General features: G+C 35.1%; 1 protein-coding gene across 4 annotated transcripts; it reads right to left on the bottom strand.

The window, feature by feature from the left end:
* Positions 1 to 49: 49 nt before the first annotated feature.
* LOC110102798 (protein ROOT PRIMORDIUM DEFECTIVE 1-like) lies at positions 50 to 23,343 on the bottom strand. Of its 4 annotated transcripts, XM_028692154.1 has the most exons (8): positions 21,835 to 23,343; positions 21,639 to 21,730; positions 19,746 to 19,805; positions 19,460 to 19,543; positions 1,938 to 2,068; positions 1,771 to 1,846; positions 426 to 496; positions 50 to 250 (listed from the first exon to the last, which is right to left on the bottom strand). In XM_028692154.1, the coding sequence occupies exon 1, from the start codon at positions 23,300 to 23,302 to the stop codon at positions 22,115 to 22,117; it is 1,188 nt and encodes a 395-aa protein (XP_028547987.1). In that variant the 5' UTR covers positions 23,303 to 23,343; the 3' UTR covers positions 50 to 250; positions 426 to 496; positions 1,771 to 1,846; positions 1,938 to 2,068; positions 19,460 to 19,543; positions 19,746 to 19,805; positions 21,639 to 21,730; positions 21,835 to 22,114. The 4 variants fall into 4 exon arrangements, with proteins under 4 accessions (XP_028547987.1, XP_028547986.1, XP_028547985.1 ...); XM_028692153.1 differs by having other exon boundaries at positions 50 to 496; positions 1,771 to 1,856; XM_028692152.1 differs by having other exon boundaries at positions 50 to 496.
* Between the last annotated feature and the right edge of the window lie 4,605 nt (positions 23,344 to 27,948).

Genomic DNA, 27,948 nt, shown 5'->3' with positions numbered 1-27,948 from the left:
TTATTAAGATACCCCCTAGAGTTTCAATGATCAATGATGACATCCAATGGAACAAACTTAAATTTCATCAAACCACAAAATTAAAATTATAACCTAATAATTCGAACTACACATTCAACTAGAATTCAACCTGATTACAACTGAAAAATTCAGTTTTAAAAACCCATGTCAGTTCGGAGTCATCTTCTAGTTGGCGTAATCAGCCCAAATCAATTCAGGCCAAGTTGACCCATAACCCCAAAGTCAAATGCTTTCATTTGTTAAGAAAAAGGAAAAAAAATTATTAAAATGGCGAACTGCTAAGGAATAAATAAAATATTATGACCCAATCAATGCCCAAAGCCATAGTAAGGCATTCAAAGAATGTTAGTATTTGATAGCTATAAAGAAGTAGAGTAATAATTAAAAAAAAAAAAAATGCACACCTCGTAATGTTTAACTCTTCTAATTCTTTGTAGTTATCACCTATGAGAAGCAAACTTCGGTCCGAGATGCTCTGCAAATTAGTGGCATAACTCAGGATGAAGGATTTTTCATGAAAGAGATGTATTTTAAAACTAGCATCAAAGTTATTGTCCTTGACTAGCATAGCATATTAAAATGCACAAGTCACTGAAAACTTAGAAGCCCATTTCAAATTACCCTTAATTAGAAAAAGTCATATAGTAAACCTAAGATTTTTTCAGGCAATATTGTCTAAGAAACTATACAATTCTAACGCTGGTGAAGCATAATAATCTTGCACTTATTTCCATCCAAGATAAGCAGAGTAGTTAAGCAAAATGCAGTAACGTGCCCTTTACATATCCAAATGGTTCTAGTAGAAGAAACCATAACTAAAATAAGTACATTTCTCCCGGGGACAAAATTAACATATATTAAAGAAATTTTGCATTGCAGCTATTTTATCCATTTTTCCTTGAACTAAACCAAGCTTATAGGTACAAAAAAATTGAAAAGTTGATTGAATTATTTTGTCCATTTTCCATAAATAAATTCAATATGTTGAGAGAAAGTAGCCAATAGAAAACCGTTAATTGGCTCAAAAGGTAAATAGAACTAGTTCAGAGTTAAGTAGAGAAGACAGAGCGATTAACCACATGGACAACAACCAAATGGCATGACCACAACTACTGTATTAATGAATCCTAGTCACACTGAACTTGATCCTTAAAACATATTAACAACCCGCAAATTATGGGCATTCAAGCAGCAAGGTGCATTCAGTTTACTTCTTTTAAATTGTGGTCAAAGAGAACCGCATGCACAAACTATGAGATGGAAACAAAATGTGTATTATAAGATTTTCAAAATAAATAAGAGAACTTAAAAGGTACTTAGAATAAGAATGCTTTAAATGTAACTAAATTGAAAAAAAAAAACAATTATAACAAATTTATGATCAAAGCAAAGAAATTAAAAAAAAAATAGCTTCAAGACAAGGCTCGTTTGCATAAAATACTCAAGTTTATACAGTGTATAGTACACAGTTTGCTAAAAACCTCATTTTTTTTCAGTACACAAGATTTCCGTAGGCTTATTGAGCAATGTGAAGGTTGTTAAGCGAGTAGTTGACCTCTTAACATTGTTATGTGCATTGCTGTCGATTAATCCTACCTATGCAGATAAGTATCTTTGTGACAATTCAGCGAGTAAGAGGGGTTAAATGAGGAAAATGCAAGAATCATTAAAGCATTGTGTTTCAGATCAAAGGTTCAGTACAGATCATAAGCGTGCTAAAAAACATAATATTATAATGAATTTCATTACCTTGCATCCACTAAGGTTTAGATAAGATATATGTTTGCAATGCTTCACAAGGAATTTTATGCTCATGTCCGTCACCCTGAATCCAACTAATAAAAGGATTAGTAGGATACTTTCCATAGATCAGAAATAGCTCTTGCAGTGTAAAAATTTGAAGCAACAAAGCATACCTAACATTCCAGTAGATAGAAAATATCCTAAGTTTAGGACAAGCAATTGTTACAGCTTCAATTCCCTTATCAGAAATTTTCTGACAGCCATTGAGATTTAGAGATTCTAGGTGCCGAACATGCTCCATTACCTGAAAATCAATGGGAAAGTAATTCTGTAAGAAATTTGGGTAACATTGTCAAAATTATCTTAGAAAGCATCAGATAATGAACATTTGTTCTGCAAATTGAGTTTACCTATACTATATATTAAGCCACAATGAGAGAAACTGAGTATTATTTCTATGGCTTCAAGTTAAGGAGTGAGCTCCATTCCAAAGGATCATTTTTTTCTTTTCTTTTAAAGAGAAGAGAAGGAATCGTATATATAGAAGATGCAATTATGAAATGAAAAATTCACATCTATTTGCTCTATCTAATCTACATCTATAATAAATAAACAAAGTCATGAAAGAGAAAATCACATCCATCCAATCCACATACACACACACCACAATGAGAGAAATTGAGTATCATTTCTATGGCTTCAGGCTTCAAGTTAAGGAGTGAGCTCCATTCCAAAGGATTATTTTTTTCCTTTTCTTTTAAAGAGAAGATAAGGAATCGTATATTTACAAGATACAATTATGAAATAAGAAATTCACATCTATTTGATATATCTAATCTACATCTATAATAAATAAACAAAGTCATGAAAGAGAAAATCACATACATCCACTATATATATATATACATATACTAATTACAAAAAGAAAATGCTTCTCTTCTTTTATTAATCCTTCTATTTATGTATTCTCATTTTTGAGAAGTGAAAATACTTAATATACAAAAAGAGAAGAATCAAAATGATCTATTGATTCTTTATGAAATATCAAAATAGTCCCCAAATATATTAAAAGCCCATTTTGGTCCATAAACTCTTTGAAGAGGAACCAAAATAATCCCACCATAGGACTATTTTGATTCATTTCTAAATACTTGACGGAAAAAAATGATCCTTAAATACATTTGTGGATCATTTTAGCCCTTCATAAAGAATCAGAGGACCAATTTGATCTTTTTTTCTATATAAAAATTATCATAAAAAAAGGAAAGGCGTATCAATCTTATTTTTTGAATATATAACTAGAAGGATTAATAAAAAAAGAGATTTTTTTTATTAATTCTTCTATTTATATCATCTCGATTCTTTTCAAACTTGCTATTCTTTTAGTTAGAAGAGAAAGAAAATAATCGGCAAGTATTATGATAAAATTATGAAAAGTCATATATTTTTTTAATATATATAATCTAATCTACATATTCGGCATCATTTTAATCAATCAAATCTCCATTTAATTAATATGGAAAAATCAAATTGAGGTATTCAACTAACCTTAATTTTCTTTTTCTTTTTTCTTTTTTTTTTTTGGCATCAAGCAATGATGTGACTTCAATTATTGATCTAATTATACTATACTCAAGTACTTTTAATGGTTTGGCATGTTGTGAAAATCATATAATAATTTATCAATTTTACCCTCCTAAATAAGATTAGGTGTAATTACCATTTATGTTAAAATAAACATAATTCCATGCAAAAACTAAGGGAAATACAAATATTAATCTTTCTTTTATTATTATTATTATCAAGAATTGTCACAATAATAATATTTTTTAGTCTCCCATGTATTGCATGGGATCACTTTCTTGTAAATTTGTTAAATCACATATAGGCCTTTGGTTTAGTCCTCTCACAAGTCCACAAACTTTATGTTGTAGCTAGGTTGTATGAATAGGACAATTTAGTAGATATATCAACTCAGATCACTTAAATTTTCATCATGAAAAAGCTGGGACTAAGCTCTTCTCATAAAAAAAGACGGAGAAAAAGATACCATGGGAGATTACAAGTTAGGAAAGTGCACATAACACTGATAACAATTGAGAGGAAAATACAATATAATGTAATCAGCTGTACTGTTAAGGACAACAAGTTGGTAAAGAAACCCTTAACCAAATATTATGAATAGAATTGCAATTAAGGATCATATGGGTTTTATTTCAAACTATAAATTACAGGTGCAGCACACTTTGGAAGGTACAATATTCAACATGAACAAGAAGAATTTGCTTCAATATTTTCCTGAGGAAAATCAGACAAGCCAAAGCAGAGACCCTAAGAGAGAGATGGACTTCTATATCCACATGTAGCCAATAGTGATGATGATGCGGACATCAAGCCGTCCATGCCTATCCGAGGAGGAGCTGAAGATCGACGACCGAGATCACTTTGTTTTATTTTAGTTTATTAAGTGTATTTTGATTTAATTGTACAATTTCCTTTTTTACCCTCTTGTCTTATTTAAGCCCAAGGGGCAAATGTGTCTTTTAATTTCTTTTGAGGCCTATATATAGAGGCCCCTTCTCATGTATTAGGTATGATGGAATTATAATAAAAATTTGTGTTTTGCACTTGTGTTCTTTGGGAAGAACCTTGGGTGAGATTCCTATGGGAGGAATTCATAGTTTTGACCAGCCACAGGATGGGTCCGGGCTCGTGGCTTGAAGGCCCTTGGAGGAGGGCAATGTATCACCCGTCAGTCTTCGGAAGAGTTCAATGCTCGCGGTTTTATCTTTTATCTTTTATTTTTGTTCCTTCTTGTTGTTTCTAGTCGTCTTCTTCATCCTCTCCCTACTTCCACCAACACGTCGTCTCCATATCCACCTTGTCGCCGGCCTCTTAACCGCCCCATTCAACTGCCGGCCTCCCCTCACCAATTCACTTCCCTAGTCAATCCACCCCCCTTCCCTCATAATTGCCCTTCATTATGATGATTTCAATCATCATAATGATTCCCTAATTTAGCTACGCATAAGAGGGAAAATTCGAATTCATTTGAAATTCAAATTTCGAATTTCGAATTCTTTCCATTTTTAGAATTCCAAAATAGGAAAGTTAATCATGAAATCCATCTAATTCAATATAGATTGGATTCAATATTAATTTTGCTAAGTCATAATCCTTGTTTGAAAACCTCCTTTGAAAAACCTTGATTGTTCAATCAAATTTGAATTTTGAAATCTTTTCAAATTTAGAACTCCATTTTTGGAAAGTTTTCAAGTCAAATCCACATTAATCTCTAATTGGATTGGATTTAAAATTCCCCATTCATACCTTCCATATTTAGCCCCTTGTGTTTTAGGAAATGAATTGAATTCAAATTCAAAATAATTTGAATTTCAAATGCTTTCTAATTAAGCCTATGCCCTTGAAGGAAATAATCATCAATCACCCTAAACCTGAGATTAATTCTCAGATTTAGTCATTAATTACAATTCATTGCTTGGTCCACATTCATTGAACTTGGACACAACTTCCCCCCCCCCTCTCTCTAGGCCGGCCCACCCCTCTCTCCTTGCCATTAATGACTCCCTAATCACTCCCTGAATTTTAGTTAATTCAAATTCAAATTGAGAGTGATTTAATCCAATCAATCCTAATTGGAAGTTATTAATTAGGCAAGCCATTAAACCTTCACCTAATCCCTCTCCTTCCCCCTCATGCCACCGGCCCACCCTCTCACTTTCTCTCTACCCACCGCCCACATCAAATCCTGGCTCCTAAACCTATTCTACTGCTGTTTAGATAGTTCCCAAAGGCTGTCATGAGTTTTTCCTGCATTGTGACCTGCTGTCCAACTGGTTGGTAGATCCCTGATTGCTGTCCCCCATCCAGAAGTGCCAAAATCAGCCAGGAAAGATGTCCAAGGAGGCCTCCCAGCTGCTATCCAGCTGATCGGATAATCACAGGTTGCTGCCATCAATTCTGGGACGTCAAAATCAGCAAGGAGGCTGTCCAGGAAGACCTCCCACCTGCTATCCAGTGAAGATTGGAGTTTCATTTCACCTTTGTCATTAGAGATCCCCAACATTACTAGTTGCTGTCCAAGACTTCTAAGAACCAAAAGCTGCTGTTTAGACCTCACGATTTGCTCTTCAAGACCCATAGGACTCAAAACCCCATACACGTTCTACATCATATGATTCCACCCTTACAAAGAAAGAAGAAAAATAATTTCACATTGAAATTCCCCTTATTAACCACCCTACCAGAAGAATCCCCTAAACAACAAGTGATAGGATAAATTAAAAAATATAAATGATTCACTACATCCTGATAGTACGTAGGAATAATCCTATGCCAATGAATTAGATAAATCAGGAAAAACTTTTCAATCGGGATCCCAAGCAATCCAAAACAAATCTCTGACAACAGTAGATAAAGGGATGTACATAAATCGTTCATCATTCCAAAATCTTGTAGAGCGGCAAGCCGGCAACTATTAACTTTTCAAGAGATGTTCTGACAGAAGGGCTAAAATGGTTTTCCTAATTCCTTTAGGGGCCATTTTGTTGCAAGTATTTTGAATTCTAAAGTATTATAAATAAAATGTAAGGTGAAATGATATATTTGAAATACTTTGTTACCGTTTGATTGCATGTAAAATAAATTTAGCAACTGAATTTTTTTGTATTTGGTTGCTTTCAAAATAAAACTAATATTTGAATATTGCATTGTCAAGTAGGTGGGGCCGCAATGATGAGTGGAGAAAAATGATGACCGGCCGTGGTGACCTAGCACTGACAATGTGTTGAGCCTGGTGGTGTCAAGTGTAGCAGTGATGATTAGAGGCGATGGTGGCAGACAACGATCGATAATGACCACCAGGAGTAATTACTGGTAGTAGAGGCGGTGGCTAGGGGTGTCAATTTCGGGACACGGGTTCGGTTTGGGTCGAACCTAAAACTGACCCAATACTATTCGAGTCAACCCGAACCCGACCCGTTTTTGCAAGCGAGCCGATTTTTGGGACCCGAACCCGACCCACTCCAGGTTCGGGTCAACCCGACCCGTTCCGACACGATGAGGCGACTGCGGTTTGTGACTTTACGGTCTGATGTTTGCGGGAGTGCGACAGACGCAGTTTTGCGGGCTGTGGTTTGTCGTTTGCGGTCTGCTAAAGCCCAGAGGGTTGAAGTGTTGAACGCGGAAAGGCGAGGTGAGGAAGCGCCACGACGGCAATGGCAGGCCTGCAGCGGACACAAGCACGGAATGTGGTATCGTTTCGGACTGCGACAATGGATGATTGTGCAGGGCAAATTATTATGTCCGGTGACCGGACCATACAGACACCAATCCAGACGCGCCACGTCACCCGAATACACTAGGCCCTAGGTTATCTGGGTGACGTGACGCATCTGGATTGGTGCCGGACAAATCCGAACACCAGACGTAATAATTTTCCCTTGCACATACGGACTGACGTGAATCGTGATGGCCTGGCTGGAGACTTGATGTGAATGACCAGTCACGACCTGACGTGATGGCCTGGCGATGAGACGCAGACACGACTCACGAATGCAGATGGCCTGACGGCTGACATGATGACATGCCTTACCGGGTCAAAACAGGTTAATTTCAGGTTTACGGGTCAACTCAAACCCTACCCGATTTTTCAAATGAGTCGAAACTCGAACGGGAACCCGACCCAGTTCGGGTTCGGGTTGACTCGAACCCGAAATTGGTTGGATTTTTGGATCGTGTTAAATATTGAAACCCCTAGCGGTGGCAGGTGATGAAGGTGAGCTAATGTATTCAAAAATCACTCAAATTGGCACCACCATAATGGTTTACTAGATAGCATGGGATGGTTGGGATCGATGTCAAAGAGTGATGTAGGGGAGAAAGAGTCAAGAGCGAACTTGTGGGATTGATTTTCAAGGTATAAAAGAACAATTTTTATGGTTATTTCCTCATTCACTCCAACCGAATGAATATTTTATCTATTGCAAGCTTACCTGATAATTTTTAAAGGACATTCATGCTAATACTTTGGTGAAAATGTCAGCAAGTTACTCGCCTATGGTACAAAGGAGTATAAATAAAGCAACAATTAAGTTTTTTTCTTTTATAAAACACCTATTGACTTTAATATCCTTATTGTGGTCATATTTTACGAGGTTATATGCAACATTATTGGCTAAGTTATTATCATAATAAAGCCTCATAGGATCTTTTCACTCAACCTTTACATCTTTCAGAATATTTTTCTTCCATGGTAATTTGTAGATTCTTAATGACAGTTCTAATTTCAATTTTTGCACTTGATCTTGCTATCAAATTATATTTTTTTACTCCTCAGAGTTAAGAAGTTGCCTCCTAAGAATAGTTAATATCCAAAATTAACCTCGGATAATCATATAACCAATTAAAACATACATAATTGGCATCCATGTAAATTTCAAGAGTTAAATCTTCCCCCTTTTTGACTAAATAAAAGACTTATGCCTAGGATTTCTTTTGGATATTATAAAACTTTATATTTGCTTTAAGGTGCGATTCTTTAAAATTATGTATAAATAAGCTTACCAAACTAACAACATCTAATATGTGATAAACTGATAATTAAGTAGATAAATCTTCCCTTAAGTCTTTGATATGAGATTTTTAGTTACTATCATGCCTTATAAAGCATATACAAGTTTATCATTAAACTCCATGAGGCTCTTGACAGGCTTGCATCCCAACTTAAAATATGTAAATCATCAAAAAATGAACTAAAAATGAATTCTAAATTCATGAATGAAATACTTTTCATTTGGTTTTGTTACAACCAAATAGCCAAATTTTCAAAATCCCTACATTTGATTTACTTTATATTCAAAACTCTCGGAATAAACAGCCCTTAAAATAAGAGAAATTCAAAGGATCATTCTTCCGAAAATCTATTAGGTCTTTAGCCTCAAATATTTCTCCATGATAATATTAAAAGCAAGAGAAATCATCAAAACTAATAATCTTCAATCCACATTTGACAAGAAAAGATACATTAAAATGATCTTAAATTCTCAAATTCCTCTGGCCTATAAATTTTGCTCCAATTGAAAAGATGAATATTCCTATTATCAACATTATCGTTCCAAAATAATTATTTCCAAAATAATTCAATTTTTTGATAACATAGTAAACAATCCATAAGAAAGATAAGTATTAAAGAAGTAGATCCTACCCATCCAAAAAGATAACTTTTTCAAGATAATTTCAATGTCGGAATTCTAAAGAGATTTTTGGATTGTTTTAGAGCCAATACGAGTTCCAAGATACTTGAAAAGGTAAACATTCCATAACTCCAACCATTATTAGGAAGATAATTGATGCAATCAAAAATTTGGGAGAGGGACCCAAATTTTTGATTGCATCAATTTGGTATCAGAGCAAGTTTAGAAAGGTCCTGTTTTTGTGATCAAATATTTGGGTCCCTCTCCCAACTTTTTGATTGCATCAATTTGGTATCAGAGCAAGTTTAGGTAGTCCTAGGTTTTGTTTTAGTTTGTCAAATTTGAGTCTTGTGAGTTTGTCAAGTCAAGTCTTGTCAAAGTTTTGTAGTCAAGTCAAGTCAAATTGTGAGTCTAGAGTTTTCTTTAGATCGAGTACTTTGAGTCTTGTATTTTTTATTTGAGTCAAAAATGGAAAATCCCAAAAATATGGCATCGTTTCTGGAAGAATGCGAGCAACGTGATCCTAATGTCCCACTCCCGTTGGACAGGTGGATTCCTACAGAAGGTGACTCAACGGATCCACTTCAAGATCGACTCTATAAACTGCAATATAACATGTTCCTATGTGATCAGAAATTCGAAAAATACAAAAGGTATCTACAACAGCAATTTGAAAAAGAACAAGAAGAGATTCTAAAAAGATTTGGCGAAAAACTCGAAGAACTGGATGATCTGTATGCACCGCCTCAAGGGAATCAACAGCAGATAATTCCTCAGGAGCTGAATTCACAAGAAGGGGAGTTTGATGTAGACAAGGGGGGGTCAACACAAGTTGAGTTTTTCTTGTAATTTCTTGCCTTGTGTCTTTTCATCTTCCCCCTCTGATGTAGACAAGGGATATAGGGAGCCTATCTCTTGATCACAAAAGACACCACAAGAAGGAAAACTGACAAAATGAGAAGAACTTAAAACAACTTTTTAAATAAACTCAAACGACCCAAAACTTGACAATCACAACAAAAGATGCTAGGAGATTTTAAAAGAAATAAAGAAACTTAAAAAGACGCTATCCTCAGACAACTGTCAGAGCGGGTTCTCACATGCATCGAATTTGTAGGTTAAATAAGTGCATAGAACTAGCAAACCGATGGTCCACCACTGCAAGATTGGCCCAATTCTTCAATAGATGCTTCAAATCGACTCTGATACGACACCCTAAAGTTGCTTTACTTTGAGAAGAAGGATACAGATGGAGTGGCACTTGCGGAGAGACGAAAAGAGTTTAGAAGGCCCGAGAAGAAAGGTGGAAAGAGCCCGCAGGATTTCTGGAGGGGATGAGAAACGAAGGTTGAAAGAGCCCGCAGGATTTCCGAATAAACCCGCAGGTTAATAGCAAATATGCTCACAAATATCAACTCCCATTCTTCATAACAACATCTCCAATTTATAGGCAAAAGAGAGGATGCCAAAAGCCATCATAATTGTTTACAAGCTCCAAGCATTTAGATCATAGGATTCCCAAAAGTCCCTTTGGAAATCAGCCCAGGAGATCACGGAAATCAGCCTTTCATTAATCAGAACAGGAACCAAGGAGGCCACTTCACGGACAACAAACAGCCCACAGAAATCAAAGCATCACAGCTTCGGAAAAAGCATTCAAAGGCTGGCTGAATTCCAAAGGTAATCAGCAACTTCCCCTTTATATTGAATTGAATTCAGCCACCAATCCATGGTTTTTATTGAAATCAGCCAACATCTCACGGAACCAAGGAGCCACCGAGAATTCAAAGCAGCACAGCAACAGGGAAAAAATTCCAGTTCGGAAAAACAAAGGCCGGATGACCAAGGAAAAAGCATTCTTTTATAACTTTAATGCTTTGATTCAGCCACCAATTAAAGAGCAAGCCACGGTTCTCCAAGATAATGCATTGAATTCAGCCACCATTAAAGAATAGACCACGGATTCCAAAGACAAGAAGAAAGGGGAAAGGGAGGGACAAGGCCACTCCAAAAAGTAAACTTCATAATGATGTACCTTTTTGGATATTAATGAGCTACTATAACTTCAGCTCAAGCAACTTAGGGAACCAGCTCAATACCAAATGCTCCAAAACAGCCAACCCGAGAACCACCAGCGGCCAGGGACCAATCGAGCCAGCAAACCAAAGGTCTACCAAGTCATATGCACTACCTACCATGATCATTGGATGCTTTCCCATCATTGGATAGCTAAAAAAGAAAAGAAAATAAAATAGAAAACAGAATATACTAATGTTCAAACAAAATAAAAAGTACATAATTCTTGATTTCATCACCCTCTCCTTCTCTTCATTATCTTGTCCTTTCATCTTCCATCTTGTCTTTTGGGCCGCTTGTTGGTTTCATATGAGCCTTGGCTATTTTCGGTTGGAGCTTAGTTGTTGAATTTTTAGTTGGTGCAAGCTCATTAATATCTAGTAGAAGTGTAGCTAATTATGAGCTGATGATTAGTTATAAAATTAATGTTTGGGAGCTAGATTAGATGAGTGGAATTTGTTCTTTCATATTTTTCTTGAATTGAAACTGCTGCAACTTTTCTTCTCTGGTTTTCTCTCCCACGGGCTGCTGCTCTCTTCGGGATTTTTGCTGCCTCTTCGGGTGGCTGCATGCTTTACTGCTATGACACCTTTTTGACAGTGACTTGAATTCCCTGTTGGAACTCCAATTCGCCTCCTGGTTTCCTGTGCTGAAACCGTGGCTTTTGGCTTTGTTCCTGGCTGATTCCGTGGCTTATTTCTGCTTAGATTTTTGCTGTGTCTCTTGGGATTTCAGCAAGGAAAAGCTTGTGGCTTTTGGCATTCCTTTTCTTTGGATTCTTGGGGCTGTTTGGTGGCTGATTGGGGGGAATTCCAAGAATTTTTTTACTGTTTTCTGTGCAGTTTTTTGGTGTCTTTTAGCCTTCTTCTAGGTGTCTTTTAACCTTCCATATTCCCTAATATTTGGGCTGTTTGGCTTCCCTTTTTGTGCCTATAAATATTGATGTTTGTAGCTGTTTTAGAGAGGTTATGTGTGTGACGATTATGATTTTTGGAGACAAAACCTGAGAGGTTTTCTTGGAAAAAGCTTGAGAGCTTTGTTCCATTTCTTCTTCTTCTTCTATGGAAATCCTGCAGGCTCTTTCCACCATTCTTCTTGGCTTCTAATCTCTTTCTTCTCTCCATAGTATCCATTCCATTGTATCCTTCTTCTCAAAGTAAGCAACTTTAGGGTGTCTTGCAAGAGTCATTTGTAAGAGTCATTTGTAAGAGTCGTTTGTAAGTGTCCAAGTTGTAATAGTTTTTATAATATTAAAATTATGTTTTGTTTTGTTTAATGTGTCTAATTATTATAAGTTTTGTAAGTTTCTCCTTCTTAGAAAGGTCCTATTTTTGTGATCAAAGGTCCCTCTCCCAAATTTTTGATTGCATCAATAATCAGCTTGAATCAAAATATTCATAAGACTATAAGCTTTACAATAAAAATAGAGAATATGTTTAAAGCAAACAACGTGCATATAAATAGCTCCCCTAAACGAGTGTACCATTAACAAATTGAATATTATTGATAGGCATAGAATACTTATAAATACATCACCCTTCAATCTAATTATTAAAAAATCTACCCTCAATATTTTGTATAAGAAATATGCCATTATGTAAAAAAAAAAATTAAAAAAAGGGAAAATGGGGTCGCCTTAACAAAACCACTTTAACAATTAAATGGAGGCCCCAGATCATTGACAATAAGAGAAGAGTTAGCAAGCACAATATATCTCATAATTCAATCGAGAAATCTACAAGAAAAAATATCTATTGCAAAGAAAGGAAGGCAAAAAACTATAATTACAACTATGAAAAGGCCTGTTAGAGACCAAGTTTAAATATAAAAAGTTAGTGTTTCTTCCTAAGGTTCAACTAATTTCAAGAGCAGCCTCAACACAATCTAAAGATGTTTTTTATTGGATACAAAGACACCTTAAGAAACATCAACAAACTTAGGCATAATAGATTTAAGCCTATTAAAGAGAGTTTTTGAAAAGATTTTGAATGCACTGTTCAATAGGCCAATAGGACTACGATTTTTAAGATGCTCACAACACACCTTTCACAAATAAGGCAAATGGTGATCAAGTCTTGCAAGAGAATCTTTGTTGAGACATATGCCATTTAACACTAGCTCAAGATTCCGATGAATGATACCCCACATGCTTTAAAAACATCATAAGAAATTTGCCACCAAGAGATTTGCTCTCTCCAAGAAGACAACCTACTTTTATTTTTTTAAAATGTAAAAAGGAGCAGGCAGACCTTTTATAAATTTAAAACTTTCATTATCAGTCATAGGAAAAAGTGCAATACGAAGAAAACATAAAAAATTGCTAGATTAAAAACAAAATATACAAATAAGGCCAACAAGAAGGCAATGAAGTCTAAGCCATCAGTCAAAAGAGAAAAACCCTGAGATTCATCCCTAAAAATATTTAACTTGAATAAGTGAGAATTTATTTTCTTGTTTTTCCACTAACTCTTCAATGCAAGAAATATTAGCTAGCAGATAGAGAGTCGTGAACACCAGTATCCCCAACCACAAGATTATCATCAAGAGCAAAAACATTTGGTGCCATTCACTAACCAAAAAAACCAACCCATCTTCAATATTAAGAATTCATTTTTTTTATGAAGTAGATTAATTCTACTTCAATCAAATTTCCCCCGATGTTCAAACCAAGATTTATTTAGATCTATGGTGTAGCCATTTATAGGTGCAACCCCTCTAAATAATTACCCCTCCTAGTTATAGGAGAGCACTCTTGAATAAAAATAGCCACATATGCTCAATTTTAATATAAAATTCAATATTTGGATTTCAATTAGATGAATAAGGGTTGTTTGAGGGATTAGACATAAACCTAATCAAAATTCAATGATTATATCATCTCAGGAATAACAACGGCCCTAATATACTAAAGTTAGGAGGTCGTAAGTCATAACGTAAGGAATATGATGCTCTCAGGAATCCCATGTATATCAAGGTGAATATATATGAATTTTAGTTGTTTTTAATTTTACTAATTAAACAAATTTGTTATAAAAAAATAAGAATAAATGTAATAAAAATTGGTTTAAATGTAAAAAACTCTTATAAATGGGAAAGATATATAGAGGCACGTAAGGAGTCTAAGAAAGTCATATGCGATGCAAAGATTTTAGCTTTTAATTATTTATATAATAAATTAGATATTAAAAAGAGCGAAAGATATATACATAAGTTAGCCAAACAAAGAGATAGGATTAGTAAGAATTTAATGCAAGTGAAATGCATTACGGATGAAAATTCCCGAAGATGATATTCAACAAAGGTGGATGGGATATTTTGCTGAACTTTTCGATGAAGATTGTGAGAATACATTTGACTTTAGTGACCTTAACATCTTAAATAAAAATAAAGATTTTTATTTTTATCGACGTATTAGTAAAATCAAAGTTAGAAAGGCTTTAAAGAAAATGAAGTGTAAAAAAGTTGTTAGACCTGATGATATTCCAATAGAGGTGTGAAAATGCTTAGGAGATGAAGGAATTTCTTGACTTAACTTTTTAATATTATTTTGAAGACTAAAAATATGTCTGATTAGTGTGTTGACTCCTATTTTTAAAAATAAAGATAATGCACAAGATTGTGCGAAATAAAGAGGAGTTAAGTTAATGTGTCATACTTACAACTTTGGTAGAGAGTTATGAAGCATATATTACGATGTGATACTAATGTTTCTCAAAATCAATTTAGATTCATGTCGGATAGGGCTACTATGGAAGCTATACATTTATTGAGAGGTTTGATGAAGAAGCATAGAAAGAATAAGAAGGATCTTCATATGATATTTATTGATTTAGAGAAAGCAGATGATAAAGTTCCAAGAGAAGTGCTATGGAAAGTTCTAGAAAAGAATGACTTAATAATGCTTATATTCAAGTCATTAGGGATATGAATGCAGGTGTTGTTACTTCTGTTCAAGCACAAGGTGGTTTGACCAAGCATTTTTCTATTTATGTTGGATTACATCAAGGATCATCCTTAAGCCCATATCTTTTTGCTTTAGCCATGGATGTTATCATTGTGCTTTTTGTTGATGATATTATTCTTATTGTTAAGACTAGAAAGAAGGTAAAGATAAACTTGAATTATGGAGGTCAACCTTAAAGTCTAAAGGTTTTCGTTTGATTGGACCTAAAACTGAATATATAGAGTGTAATTTTAGTATTAATTGATCTAGAGGAGGGTTTGTGAGTTTGGGTGATCAAGTCATTAATAAGAGTATATGTTTTAGATATATTGGGTCTATTGTTCAAAGTGATGGCGAAATAGATGGGGATATTATTAGCAGAATTCAAGTTAAATGGTTGAAATGGAGGAATGCATCAAGCTTATTGTGTGCTAGAAAAATCCCCCTCAAATTTAAGAGAAAATTATATAAGATGGTGATGAGACCCGTAATGCTTTATGGTACATAATGTTGGTCATTAAAAAAGAAGCATAATATTAAGTTAAGTGTTGCAGAGATGAGGATGCTCGGGTGGATGAGGTGATTGACTCTTATAGACAGGATACGAAATGAGCATAAACATGAAAAGGTTGGAGTAGCTCCAATGAAAGATAAGATTAGAGAGAGTCGCCTTAGATGGTTCGGTCACATAAAACGGCGGCCTTCCGATGACTCGATTAGGAAAGTATATGTATTAGATTTGGCTTATGTTAAGAAAGATAGAGGTATATCTAAAAAGACTTAGTTACAAAATATTAGAAATGGCCTTTCTTTTTTAGATTTAAATGAGAATTTGACCATTAACAATACACAATGGAGAAAAAGGATTTCAAGTAGCCAACCCACATAGTGAGATAAAGGCTTGATGTTGTTGTTGTTGTTGTTGTTGTTGTCGTCGGCGTCGGCGTCATAACAGACTTGTTAGTATGGGAGCTGGCCCAAATATATAAGTTAACCTATGGGTTAAATCCAATGGAAAGCCCAATTTTAGTTAGGATAGAGCTTACTACTCTATTTATGAATTGCCCAAAATATTGGGTCTTATGATCTTGCCCTATATGCAAGGTAACTATAGACCTTAAAAGACGCCTATGAAGTTGCAGATTGATTATAGTTCATATATGCACTATGTAGGCCCGAAAGATCAATAGAAGGCAAATTAAATGTATCTATCCTAGAGAATTACCCTGCAAGGAAAGTGGCTCCAAACAAGATATATTTTAATTTTAGGGGGATTGAGATTTTCTGAAAGAGTAAGCTCCTAGCCTCTTGGGTTAATTACATCTCGAGCGTGTTTGAGAACACTTTCAATTAAGAAGTCAACACTTGTGTTCAAATTGAGAAGAATCGGTACAAGTTTGGTTAGGTCAAAGTTAAAATGGACTTTATGGGGCTCAATAGAGGATAAGGGGAGGAACATCAAAGGAATTAAAAAAGGTAGACTCAAAAGTACCAAAATAGATTTGAAAGAGACTTATAACTCCAACATCTATAAGGAGCTATGCGGCCTATGATCCCATGTGGCAGCACTATCCAGGAGAAAAAGAATGAGTGAATGTAGAAAAGTGAAGACTAATCTACTGAGTGGGTATGACACCCCTAATCAATGTTCTATGACTCCATTTTCTCAGGTTTGTTAGTGGCCTTAATCTACTTAGCCACGTGGCAAATTGAGGAACGTTGTTAGTAATCATAGGTTACCTCATTCAAGGTGGGCCTATTCCTAAGCTGACATACGGGGATTATTGTAATACCCCATGAAGACTCCTTTAGGTCAACACAAGGCCAACAGAGATATTTACCATTAATGTTTTACATACCATAATTTCTAAACCGAAGAATTTAAAATTTTACACAATCATTTGAGCAAAAGCATATTCATTTTTTTCCATTTATTTAACTACAGAGATTCTAATGCACATCATGATTATGTTGTATATCATCAAATTTTCATGATAGAAATATCTAACTAAGTTTTATCTTACAACAAAATTGTACACCTAAAAGATAGAATAGTCAATCAAAAGATAACCCTTATTTGGGTTCTACTTTTTCCGTCGTTTTTCTTGAAATTACATTCAACATAGTACTATATAAGCTATAATAACTTCGCAAGAGAAACAGATCTAATAGAGAATTCAAATATCAGAAAAAAATTCAAGTATACACATACACTAATCTAGGGTTTTACCTAGAATCCTTAAACATGAAAATACTAGAATAATATCTGATCTAACTGTAATTAAAATATATAATTAGAAACAAAACTTTTAGAAGAATATTAAATGTTCAAACATTGACAACACCACATTAAAAGTGTGTATAGGCATCCTTCTATTTGACTAATCTTTTCTGAATTTATTTTATCATTTACCTATAAAACTCTTCTTTTAACTTTAGAGAATATCATATACGTGGAAGTAGTTTCTTGGATCGCGTAAGGTTGAAAGCTATTTATCAAGGACATTTCTCCTCCACAAGGGCCCACCTTTATTACCATATCAGTACAAGTTATCATACACATCTTAACTTTTAGAATAATTTTGCCACCATATGGACTCACATTTGTCGCCCTACACGTATAGATTTTATTATTGTCAACTTAACCATATAATTAATATTTCTTAAACTCATTCCATTCAATTATTTTTTTAAACATCTAGATGTATTCATTATTTTCTTTCCTTATAACATTAAATGCATACCCTTTTAAATTTAAAATTATTACAAAACTTTGTAATTTAATTTGAAGAATGATTTGATACAATTAGCTTATGAGATCTATCGTGTTAAATTTATTCCCAATTGTTTCAAATGAAATTGCTTTTTGAATTAAAATTGAGAATCATTCTTAATTGATGGATGACTAACCAAAATATACACTTCTGAATTCCTTCTCCACAGCCACCACCTTCTCCATCAGGTTTCTCATTTCTTACATATCATCTGCCATTATCTAATTCTACCTTACTCAAATAATCTCAACATTTGTTTCAGCCAACATTAGATTAACCTCAACCTAGTACCATTGACCATTGTATTTATCTTCCATCCTTATCTCAACTAGTAATATCTATCATTTTCATTCTCCACATTTTCAAACGGTTGCTATGGAACAATTAGTATCTGAAATGCTTCACTCCAACATTATTTGTCATAATCTCACCTATTTTTCTATTCCGATATTCCTTGTTCAAAAATATGATGGCACATGGCATTTTGCATTAATTCTAGAGCCCTTAATATACTCATCATTCAAGATAAATTCCCTATTCTAATAGTACATTAATTTGTAAATGAATTCCATAGAGTTTTTTTTCAAACTACATTTCCGTTCTACCTCTTAGCAAATTAGGATACATTCTAAAAATATCATAAAACTATTCGTGATTGTCACTATGATTTTCTCCTTAATTCTCTTTCCCCTTCTACCTTTTTACAACTTTTCATTCAAATTTACTTGCAATGGAAATTAAATTTCTGGATGATATCATTTGGGAAAATTTTGCAGCCCTCTCTCGTCTTTTCCTTCTCTCAACCTTGGGGACAATATTACTTTCCATGACGATGTGATTGTTAGACATCAGCAATATATATTTAGCTAAATAAAGTACAAACTAAACGATATATACATGTGTAATAAGCACTAGTTCATTTCTTTTATTCTATTTTTAGTTTGTTTTAGGTAGACTGGTTCTATATTGTAAACTTGGTTTACCCAAGTATCATAAATACACCTCCTATTATAAGAAAATATTATGGAATGAAAGACTTTTGTTTCTCCCTCCTTAGACTCTCTTCTTCCTCTTCTTCTCCCTTAAGGAGTTCACACCTGCTCAAAAGGTGTATTTCCCCACTTCCAGATGTAGATCAAGAAGCATATCGCATTATAAGAAATTATAAAGATGCCAACTACTTGAGATAAGGTTAATGATGATGATGGTAAAATATTATTTTGGAATAATTATTTATAAAAAAGGAGTTTTGAGATACTATGACGATTGAGGATTATATTATGCAATTTTTTAAGCATTCTTCATCTTTTGATAAACCATATTATATATTTCTAAACTATCATAATTTTTTATTATTATTACTAGCATCCCAAACTATTTGAAATTAAAGAAACTTTGATTCAAAGTTTAGATCAAAAAGTAGATGTTAAAATAGATATAATAACATAGGCTTTTTTCCTTTTTTTACACGTATTGCGAATATTCTACTTGAACAGCCCTAAATACCTCATTTATCATATCTAGTCTAACGTTTAGTTTTTATCGTAATAACCTCAGAAAAGAATGGCAGCCAGACAAAGAAGCATTATTCACAAGAAAAACAGCAAATAGATGCATCCTAACTCCAAACGGAAAAAGATAAATTGAAGAAATTGTGCCAAAATTAATCTAAAATTTTAGATTATAACCTTGCTTTTGATAAGAAGAAGATGCTCATCATAAACATCTATTGCAAATTCAAGGTCTATCTTCTCAACGTGTTGATATCTATCCTGCAAGGTGAACATTGTGTAACCATGGATGACAAAACATGAGTGAAAAATTAGAGCAATATCTTGAGAATAAAAAATTTATTGAATGAAACTGCTCAAACAGGCTAGGACCAAATGCAAATATATGAAAAGTTTTTATATACATGCTCATACAGTATTCATGATATATGGAACTCATGCCCCAGGAAATAAAGAAACTAACCAGTAAAAGTGCAGATATTAATCGCTCTCCTGCTTTATTCATTTCACGAAGATCAAGCACCTAAAATATAAAAATTATCAATAGAGAGAACATGATCACCAAAGTAGCATAAAGACAATCTGCAGCCAAAGCATGTTTTAAGGCTTATGTCAACAATCACAAGAGCCCTGTTCCCAGGCAAAGCTGGGCAGAGAAGTTCAATTGCTTTTCAATCAAGGAAATTCTAGTACATCGCTGAAGCATGACTAGTGGCCGTGTCTAAAAAAACTAATCATGAGTTGGAACTAAAAGTTATATATTGCCACCTCCTGGAAAGCTAACTTAGTGCCCCTAAAAATATAACATTACAACCATGCTTCAATAATCATTATCAGTTCCAATCCTTACCCCTTTCTCATGGTTGAACACTATTTTGTAATTCAAACAGGCTCCCAAGAGTGTCAACTAATTGATTTATATCCGCAAATTTCAAAAATACTCATCATTCCCATAGATTATACAGTGGATTCTCACTTTCAAAAGTAAAGCAAACTCTATGAAGAGACTTAGAAGTAGGCCAGTAAACTGATTAGCTCAGTTCAAGGAACTTTTATTTGGTCCGGTCACCTGACGTAGCTCTACGTTCGGACGCCAGTAAAATATTGCCACGTTTCTCACTATTTACCGCGCGGCCCGACAACCATGACCCGGAACGGAGACGGCATTGCTATGTTTACGTGTTGCTAGGTATTGCTCGGTATTTGCTCGGTATTGGTCGATTTTGCTCGGCAATAACGAGAAATACCATTCTTTGAAGATCAATACCGAACAATACCGAGCAATACTGAGTTTTTCTCGGTATTTCTCGGTATTGGTCTTCACAGAGCGATATTTTTCATTATTGTCAAGCAATAACTAGCAATACCGAGCAATACCTAGCAATACCGAGCAATACACGAATATAGCAATCCCGGGTCAAGTCGTCGGGCCGCGCGGTATTGAGTAAGACCACGTGGCGACATGTTATTGGCGTCCGAACGTAGAGCTACGTCAGGTCACCTGATCTAATAATTGTTCCAGTTCAAGCCACCCTTTCTATGACTTCAACTCAAGTACTATATTGAATCATCATTCTAATCAAGTTGGGGTAAACATATTTTAAGATTCACATCAAAATGAGCATCAGCTAAACCCTAAAGTAGATTTAGACATAGATATTGGAGTGCTTAAATGAGAAAGATGATGAGGTGCCGGGTTAGGTCTTGACAGTAGAGTCCTTACTGCTGAAGAGGACAAAGGGATCAAAGTAGAGTTGTCACCAAACAATGGAAGCAATGATTTTATAGAGGTGCTGCATAAAACTCACAATTTCATGGAGAGCAAGGGAGCCAAACAACAGTACAAACCAAGTGAGGCAATCTAGTCTTGCTTCTGTTGATGCATAATGATAGCTAAAATCTCCCAATAAAGTTGGATCTAATTACAAAATGAAAGATCAAAGGGAGAATATTTTCGCCCATGACAGCAACCTTGGTAACAAGGCAGGACAAGGACAACATTGAATATTGCTGAAGAAATGATGGACTAGATGTAAACATCAACTTGAATAGGCACCAATGGGTTGTGATGTGAAGGAACATGGGTGGATTAATAGAGAGAGAAAGGGAGGAGGAAAGCAGAGGAAGAAGTGGAGAGAATAAGAGAGACATGATAGGTGATAAGGTACTAGACATGTCCTTTTAGGGTTTTGTTGGTTATTTGCAAAGGTGTTGTCTAGACCATTGGATAAACCTACATTCTAAATGAACATATTCATTCATTTAAACGTATATGTAAATATGTAATATGATCATACCTACTGGCATCCAATTCCAAACCAATACTTTGTAAATGAACCAAGTTAGAATAGCTTACTTTATATTGGTGGGATTGTTCGAGATGTCCACACCCATGTGGGAGGAGGGAGACGATTCCATGGCAGGGAATTGGCTGTGAGCCGAAATGCTCTGATACAATGTAAAAATAAAACAGGCTGCATAAATGGAAACAAAGAAAAGAATAGAGTGAAGCAGAGAAATGGAAATTCGTTTATGTATTCAGCGCTTATAACCTTATTGTAGCTTTATGTATTTATACAGGAATGCGTCCGTTAAGCCTTACAGGTGTGTAATGGTATTATTGGTTGAGTTTGTTATGGCTGGGAGGCATTGATGGTTCCTCCACATGGATCTGTTGAGATGTAGTGGAGGAGAATGCTTTTACACACTATATACAATAACTTCTCAAACAACAACGCTTCTCCAGCTACAATTGGACTGTGGGCGTATAGGGCCGAGAAGCCCGCCCACAGGAAGCCGCTCGGAAGAGGAAGGCGGCCGCATCCCAGTTAATCAGTGATTCGAGTTCTCTGACAGCGGCATTTCTTGAACAGCTCCAGCATCGGCAAAAGCAGCTCCTCTCTTGCGCATTAGCACGAGGTGGAGCAGCTTCCTCCTTGCCTCGTACATTGGATTGGATTCGACGAGGCACCCGCGGTCATAAGCTTCCCTAAGGAATACTGTGTTCCTTCCTCCCCTGGTGGATATATAGAAGATGCCCGGGTGGTCCAGGAAAAGATCGCGGATATTGAAATCGATGCCGAAGGATTTCCGAAAATGGCTAATCTTCTCCACCTCCACCATCTTCTCGACCGTCAAGTTCAGGAACTCATGAACGATCGCCACTGCTCGTTTCTCTAAAGCCCTCTTCCAGCCAAGGTTGCCACTGGCGGAAGGAGGGGGTTTGTATGGGCAAGGGTAAGGTAGGCGTTGCCACTCTTTGAGGCAAGCTCGGAATCTCTTTGTCAGCCGCATGCCTGGTGGGAAGGTCTGCTTGAACCCAAAACGGATCTCTGCTTCATCGCCAGTGGATTTTGAACAATTCTGATTGTGATATGCTAAACGGCAGAGGCGCCAGGCGTCAACAGCGAGTACGACAACAGGGGCGAGGTTTGGGAGAGCAACAATGTGTGTGTTGGGCTCGCGAGGGTTTCTGGAGAGGGAGAAAAGCGAGGGATTGCGTGCGATGACCGAATCCTCAAAGTCTTGTGGGAGACCAAGCTCATGTTTGACGCGGATGAGAGTTCGGAGGGGGAGGGAGCGGGAGTTTGAAAGAGCTAGGAGGCGAGTGATGTGCTCCAGGGCGAAAGGAGCGCCGCAGGAAACATGCTCGGCTAAGTGGGAGGCGGCAGGGGTGAGGTAAACGAGGACGGGGAGGGAAGCGGTAGGGTGGGGGCGGAGGGAGAAAATCGCGGGAAAGGAGCGGACGAAGTGGGCCGGGCCACGGCGAAGGCGGAGGAGGCGAGAGGCTGTGGGGGAGGAGAGGAAAGGAAGTGGGATGGAGACGTCGGCGGAAGCTAGGATAAGGTTTTGGAGGGACAGGACAGAGGTTAAATGCTTGTACCCATCCATTAGCCTCTCCAAGGTCGGATCGCGGTGGCGGGCCGCTACGTACTGTGCAGAGGTCATCTTGTGGCGGCAGAAGAAGGCGATTACGGTGGTGGAGATACGCCTGGAAGCGGCGGCAGCGCGGAGGAACATTGGGAGGTAGGGGGTGAGAATGGGGTGAGGGCCTTGGCGAAATAAAGCAAGGGTTCGAACTTTTACTTAGATGTCTAACCTTTAAAATTTATTATTAACACAATTCTTCTTAGCCTATTGATTGAGATCTTAAGCTTCCAACTAAGAGGTATAGGATTCGAGTCTATCTATCTAGGTTGTTTGTGTTTGACTTAAATGACCTAAATGTCAAAAAAAAAAAAAATTATTCCTTTATCAAAATAATTTTCACAAGTTTAGGGACCTTTTTAAGGGATTTGGAAAAGTTTAGTATTTTGTTGGATGAAAAAAGGAGTGAAAAGTAAAATAAATCTTGTCTAAATTATTCTAGTTCATTTTTAGGTAAAATAAATTAGGCGTGCTCACTTGACCACCACACACCATCATTGGCTAGCGGCATTGGTCCCCATCGGCCACCATTACTGCTGGCTGCCATCACCCGCCATCATCACTGCTGCTAGCTGCTTCCACCTGCGACCAGCCACCATCGTTGCTGGCGGCTGCCACCATCAGTCGGTCATCACTATCTTTAAAACTTTACATTACATTCAATTTACTTCAAACCAAACAAATTACTATACATTTATCCAAATAATTTCAAAGTATTCATTTTATACTATATATATTGTATTCATTTTTTTAGTCAACTAAACAACCCCTTATGACAAATTAAGATTGTCCATATATATAGAGGGTTTGTTTCATTCAAAAACCAAGATTATGACGAATTAGAAGATCAAGTGCGACATGTAGGATGATTTTTAGCTCTTTTCTCTACATCAATAATGCAATATATGATATTTCTTCTGAAGTCAATAATGAATCATAGACTTAACATAGAGATAAATAAGTAGAAACAAATAACAAACAACAAGGAAACATTGAAATTGAAAGAACAGAAGACTGAAAAAATAGAAAAAATTGAAAATTGGATTCTGAGGCCAAAATTTATCCCAATTAGCAAATTTAATGTATCGTGTTCATGCCAAAACCCAATAGAGGCACATCCGGTTGCTAAAGCACAGAGAATAATCATCCAAGAGTGCAAAACAACATGGAGATAGGTGCTTCATCATTGTCCAGTGGCAAGAGGCAGGCCATCCAAATAACCGAGAATATCTTTATAGTGCTTCGAGTTTGAAAGTTTGTTTTTAAAGGCATGAACAATAATGTGAAAAATAGTATCTCTGCATTTCACATGTTATTAATAAGTTAATTTAGATATATTTAGAAATAGAAGCAATCCTTGTCCTATCTTTATTAGTAAACTTCTTATTAAAGATTTATTTCAACAAATATTTCAAATTTTGAAAGATTATCAAGGCTATTTTGCTTTGATTTATTCCAAAATGTTTGGTCTTTCTCCATAAATAATATGTAATAATTAATTTATACAAATATTTCATAAGCCAAGCAAACACCTATGGGATGCATCCTGATATTGAAGGATTAATTATGAATAAAACTTGAAAAAAAAATCCTACTTGACTTGCTACTATTGTCCTATTTCACAAAAAGTCTAAAAATATTCAAGTCTTCATCAAGTATAAAGAATTTAATAGGGCATGTATGGAGGAGGAATTTTCCTTACCTATCCTTGGTTTGTCAATGGTAAATCGAGCAGATGGTGCGTAGTTCGACATGCCATCACACACTATCATGCAAAAATATAAGATATGAAATGGCTAATTCTTTACCCTAAACCCTAAACAATATCTTTTTTTGGCAATATAAGTGGTTGGCTAATTATTTTATTGACATTTTATTTAATACTTATTCTACTTCTACTTGCAAAGTTTAGGGTTTAGGGGTTAGGGTTTAATGTTTAAGGGTTAAGGGAATAGGGTTTAGGGTATAGGATTTAGGGTATAGGGTATAGGATTTAGGGTATACGATTTAGGATATAAGGTATAGGGTATAGGGTATAGGGTATAGTGTATAGGGTAAAGGGTAAAGGGAATAGGGCATAGGGTTTAGGGTCTAGGGTCTAGGGTCTAGGGTCTAGGGTCTAGGGCTTAGGGTCTAGGGTTTTTAGGGTCTAGGGTCTAGGGTCTAGGGCTTAGGGTTTAGGGTTTTTAGGGTCTAGGGTTTAGGGTTTAGGGTTTAGGATTTAGGGTTTAGGGTAGTTTAGGGTTTAGGGTGGTTTATGGTAGTCTAGGGTTTATGGTTTAGGGTTTTTGGGTTTAGGGTTTAGGGCTTAGGGTTTAGGGTTTAGGGTTTTTTTTTTTGGTTAAATCCCACTATAGGGGCTTACGCGTTTATTAAAAATAAGCGATTACAAAAAGTCTTTAAAGAGGCTAAAGGCTCAACTAAAATAAAAGAAAATACATTGAAAAAAATAAAATACATAAGAAAGAAAATAAAATCTAATGAGCCATAAGCCTCTAAACTAATTACAAAATAAGAAAAATAAAAGCTAAAAAGGCCAACAGAACCAAAAAACACCAGAAGGTTGAAATAATTGAAGTAGCAAAGTATAAAATCCATCTCCAATTCTTTAAATATTCATTCTTTAGTATAAATCCAAAACCATGTTGAATGAAGTTGATGAAATCTTTTGAGGTACCTGAAAAAACCTTATAAACATAGAAGTTAAATAACAACTGATAATAAACATGATAAGAAATAAGATCAATATAGATCTTATAGGCTCAGGATAAAAATTCTATTACAGAAGAAATAAAATACCAATTTTCTCAAGAAAATACTGGTTAGGATAGCAAACGAGTCAGCAAATAATATAAACCTCCAAATAATCAAACCATCCACTGATCCTAAAATTAAATAACCAACATCCAAATCCTTCCAGCCATAGTAAAAGTAGGGATGAATTTTCAAATTATTATGAACGGCAACCACCAACCAGCTAAAACAAACAACCATTTCAAAGAGATATGGCAAACAAGACTTCCATAAAATAATAATACTTATATTATGGAAGAAATAGAATACCAGATATCTCAAAATAAAAATGATTGAAAAAAGATTTAAAAAGCAACTTATCCAGATTTTCTCCAAACCAAAGTGAATCATAAATCCCATAACATAATATAACTAGCAAATTTGATACAGAACCAAGACAAAATAGGCAATAAATTCCATCCAACTGCTATCCGAACCAGCAAATTCAAAGAGAAGGCAAATTAGACTTCCATAATAAAATGATTAATCTAAACATCATAGCCAACAAATCAATTAAACCCGAATATATGGTAATCCACATTTATCAAGATTTATTATACCCCTTAATAGAAAGGGTATATTATTCTGATGAAATAGAGTAAAATGATTCAAATTACTACCAATTTTAGCTAAAAAATCAGCAGCTGTATTCCCTTCTCTCCATATATGAGATATTTTATAGTCCATATGAGATAGCATTTTTTTGATATCTTTTAGAATGTAAAAAGTATCAAAATTCCCAATATGATCAGCAGAAATACATTTTATAGCTAACATTGCATCAACTTCTATCCAAATTTTAAAGTATCCAGAAGATAAGCAAATTTGAAGGGCTTTAAAAATAGCCATGAGTTCAGCAAATAAAACAGAACAATTATTAAGAGGAGAAGAAAAAGTCACAATAAGATTACCTTTGTCATTTCTCAGAATACCCCCACATCCACATTTACCTTCAGAAACTGAACCATCCGTATTAACTTTAATAAAGTGAATGCTAGGTTTTTTCCAAATGACAAATTTAAAATAAACTTCATGAATGTCTTCAAAAATATTAGTATTAAGCTTGTTGGAAACAAATTTATAGCCATGAAATTGCTTTTGATGAATCAAATTAACCTTATAGAGGCTATTGATTTTCTCTTTAGTTCTAGCAATTATACGATTATGATTCATAGGAATATTCCTATGTTTAGCATCATTTCTATCAATCCATAAGAACCAAATGAGAGAAATAGCAGTAACAATTTTAATATGCCCTCTAGTAGTATTGTGAAAAATAACAGTAAGAAAATGATTCAAAGATAAATGACCACTAAAATAATTAGTGTTAAAAAGGTTATCAAACCAAATCCAAACTCTAGCAGCAATGGGGCCATTGATAAAAACATGGTTAATGTCTTCAACATGATAACAACATAAGCATTTAGAAGGAAGATAGAAACCTTTCTTCCAAAGAATAGCATCAACAGGAATGAAACCCTTAATAATTCTCCAAACTAAAATAGAATATGAAGTAGGAATGTTGTTGCTCCAAATCTTATAAAAAACCATGGTTACCTCTTTCTTTTTCCTAATGAAATTCCAAGCAACTTTAAAAACAAAATTACCATTATAAGAAAGTTTAAAAAGAATGTTATCTTTTCTTTGATTATCCAAAGAAAGATTCATAATTTTGGTAGCAATGTCAACAGGAATCAGATCTAGAATTCTTTGCATATCCCATTCATTATTATGAAAAAAATTATTAACTTTAACCGCAGAATAAGAAACAGTAGTAAGAAGGGATTCAATAGATCCTGCAAAAAGTCAATTATTTTGCCAAAAAAAACAATTTTCCGAATTAAGACCCCAAGCAATAAGGGATTCCATGATATTCTTAATTTGACAAAGCCTTTTCCAAATTGAAGAGTCACCATGCTTGTAAAAACAACATAAAGGATGTTTAC

The sequence above is a fragment of the Dendrobium catenatum genome, unplaced genomic scaffold (genome assembly GCF_001605985.2).
Source record: "Dendrobium catenatum unplaced genomic scaffold, ASM160598v2 original_scaffold_130886, whole genome shotgun sequence".
NCBI lineage: Eukaryota > Viridiplantae > Streptophyta > Magnoliopsida > Asparagales > Orchidaceae > Dendrobium > Dendrobium catenatum.
Note: the sequence above shows the minus strand (reverse complement) of the source record. Positions and strands in the feature narration are given on the sequence as shown.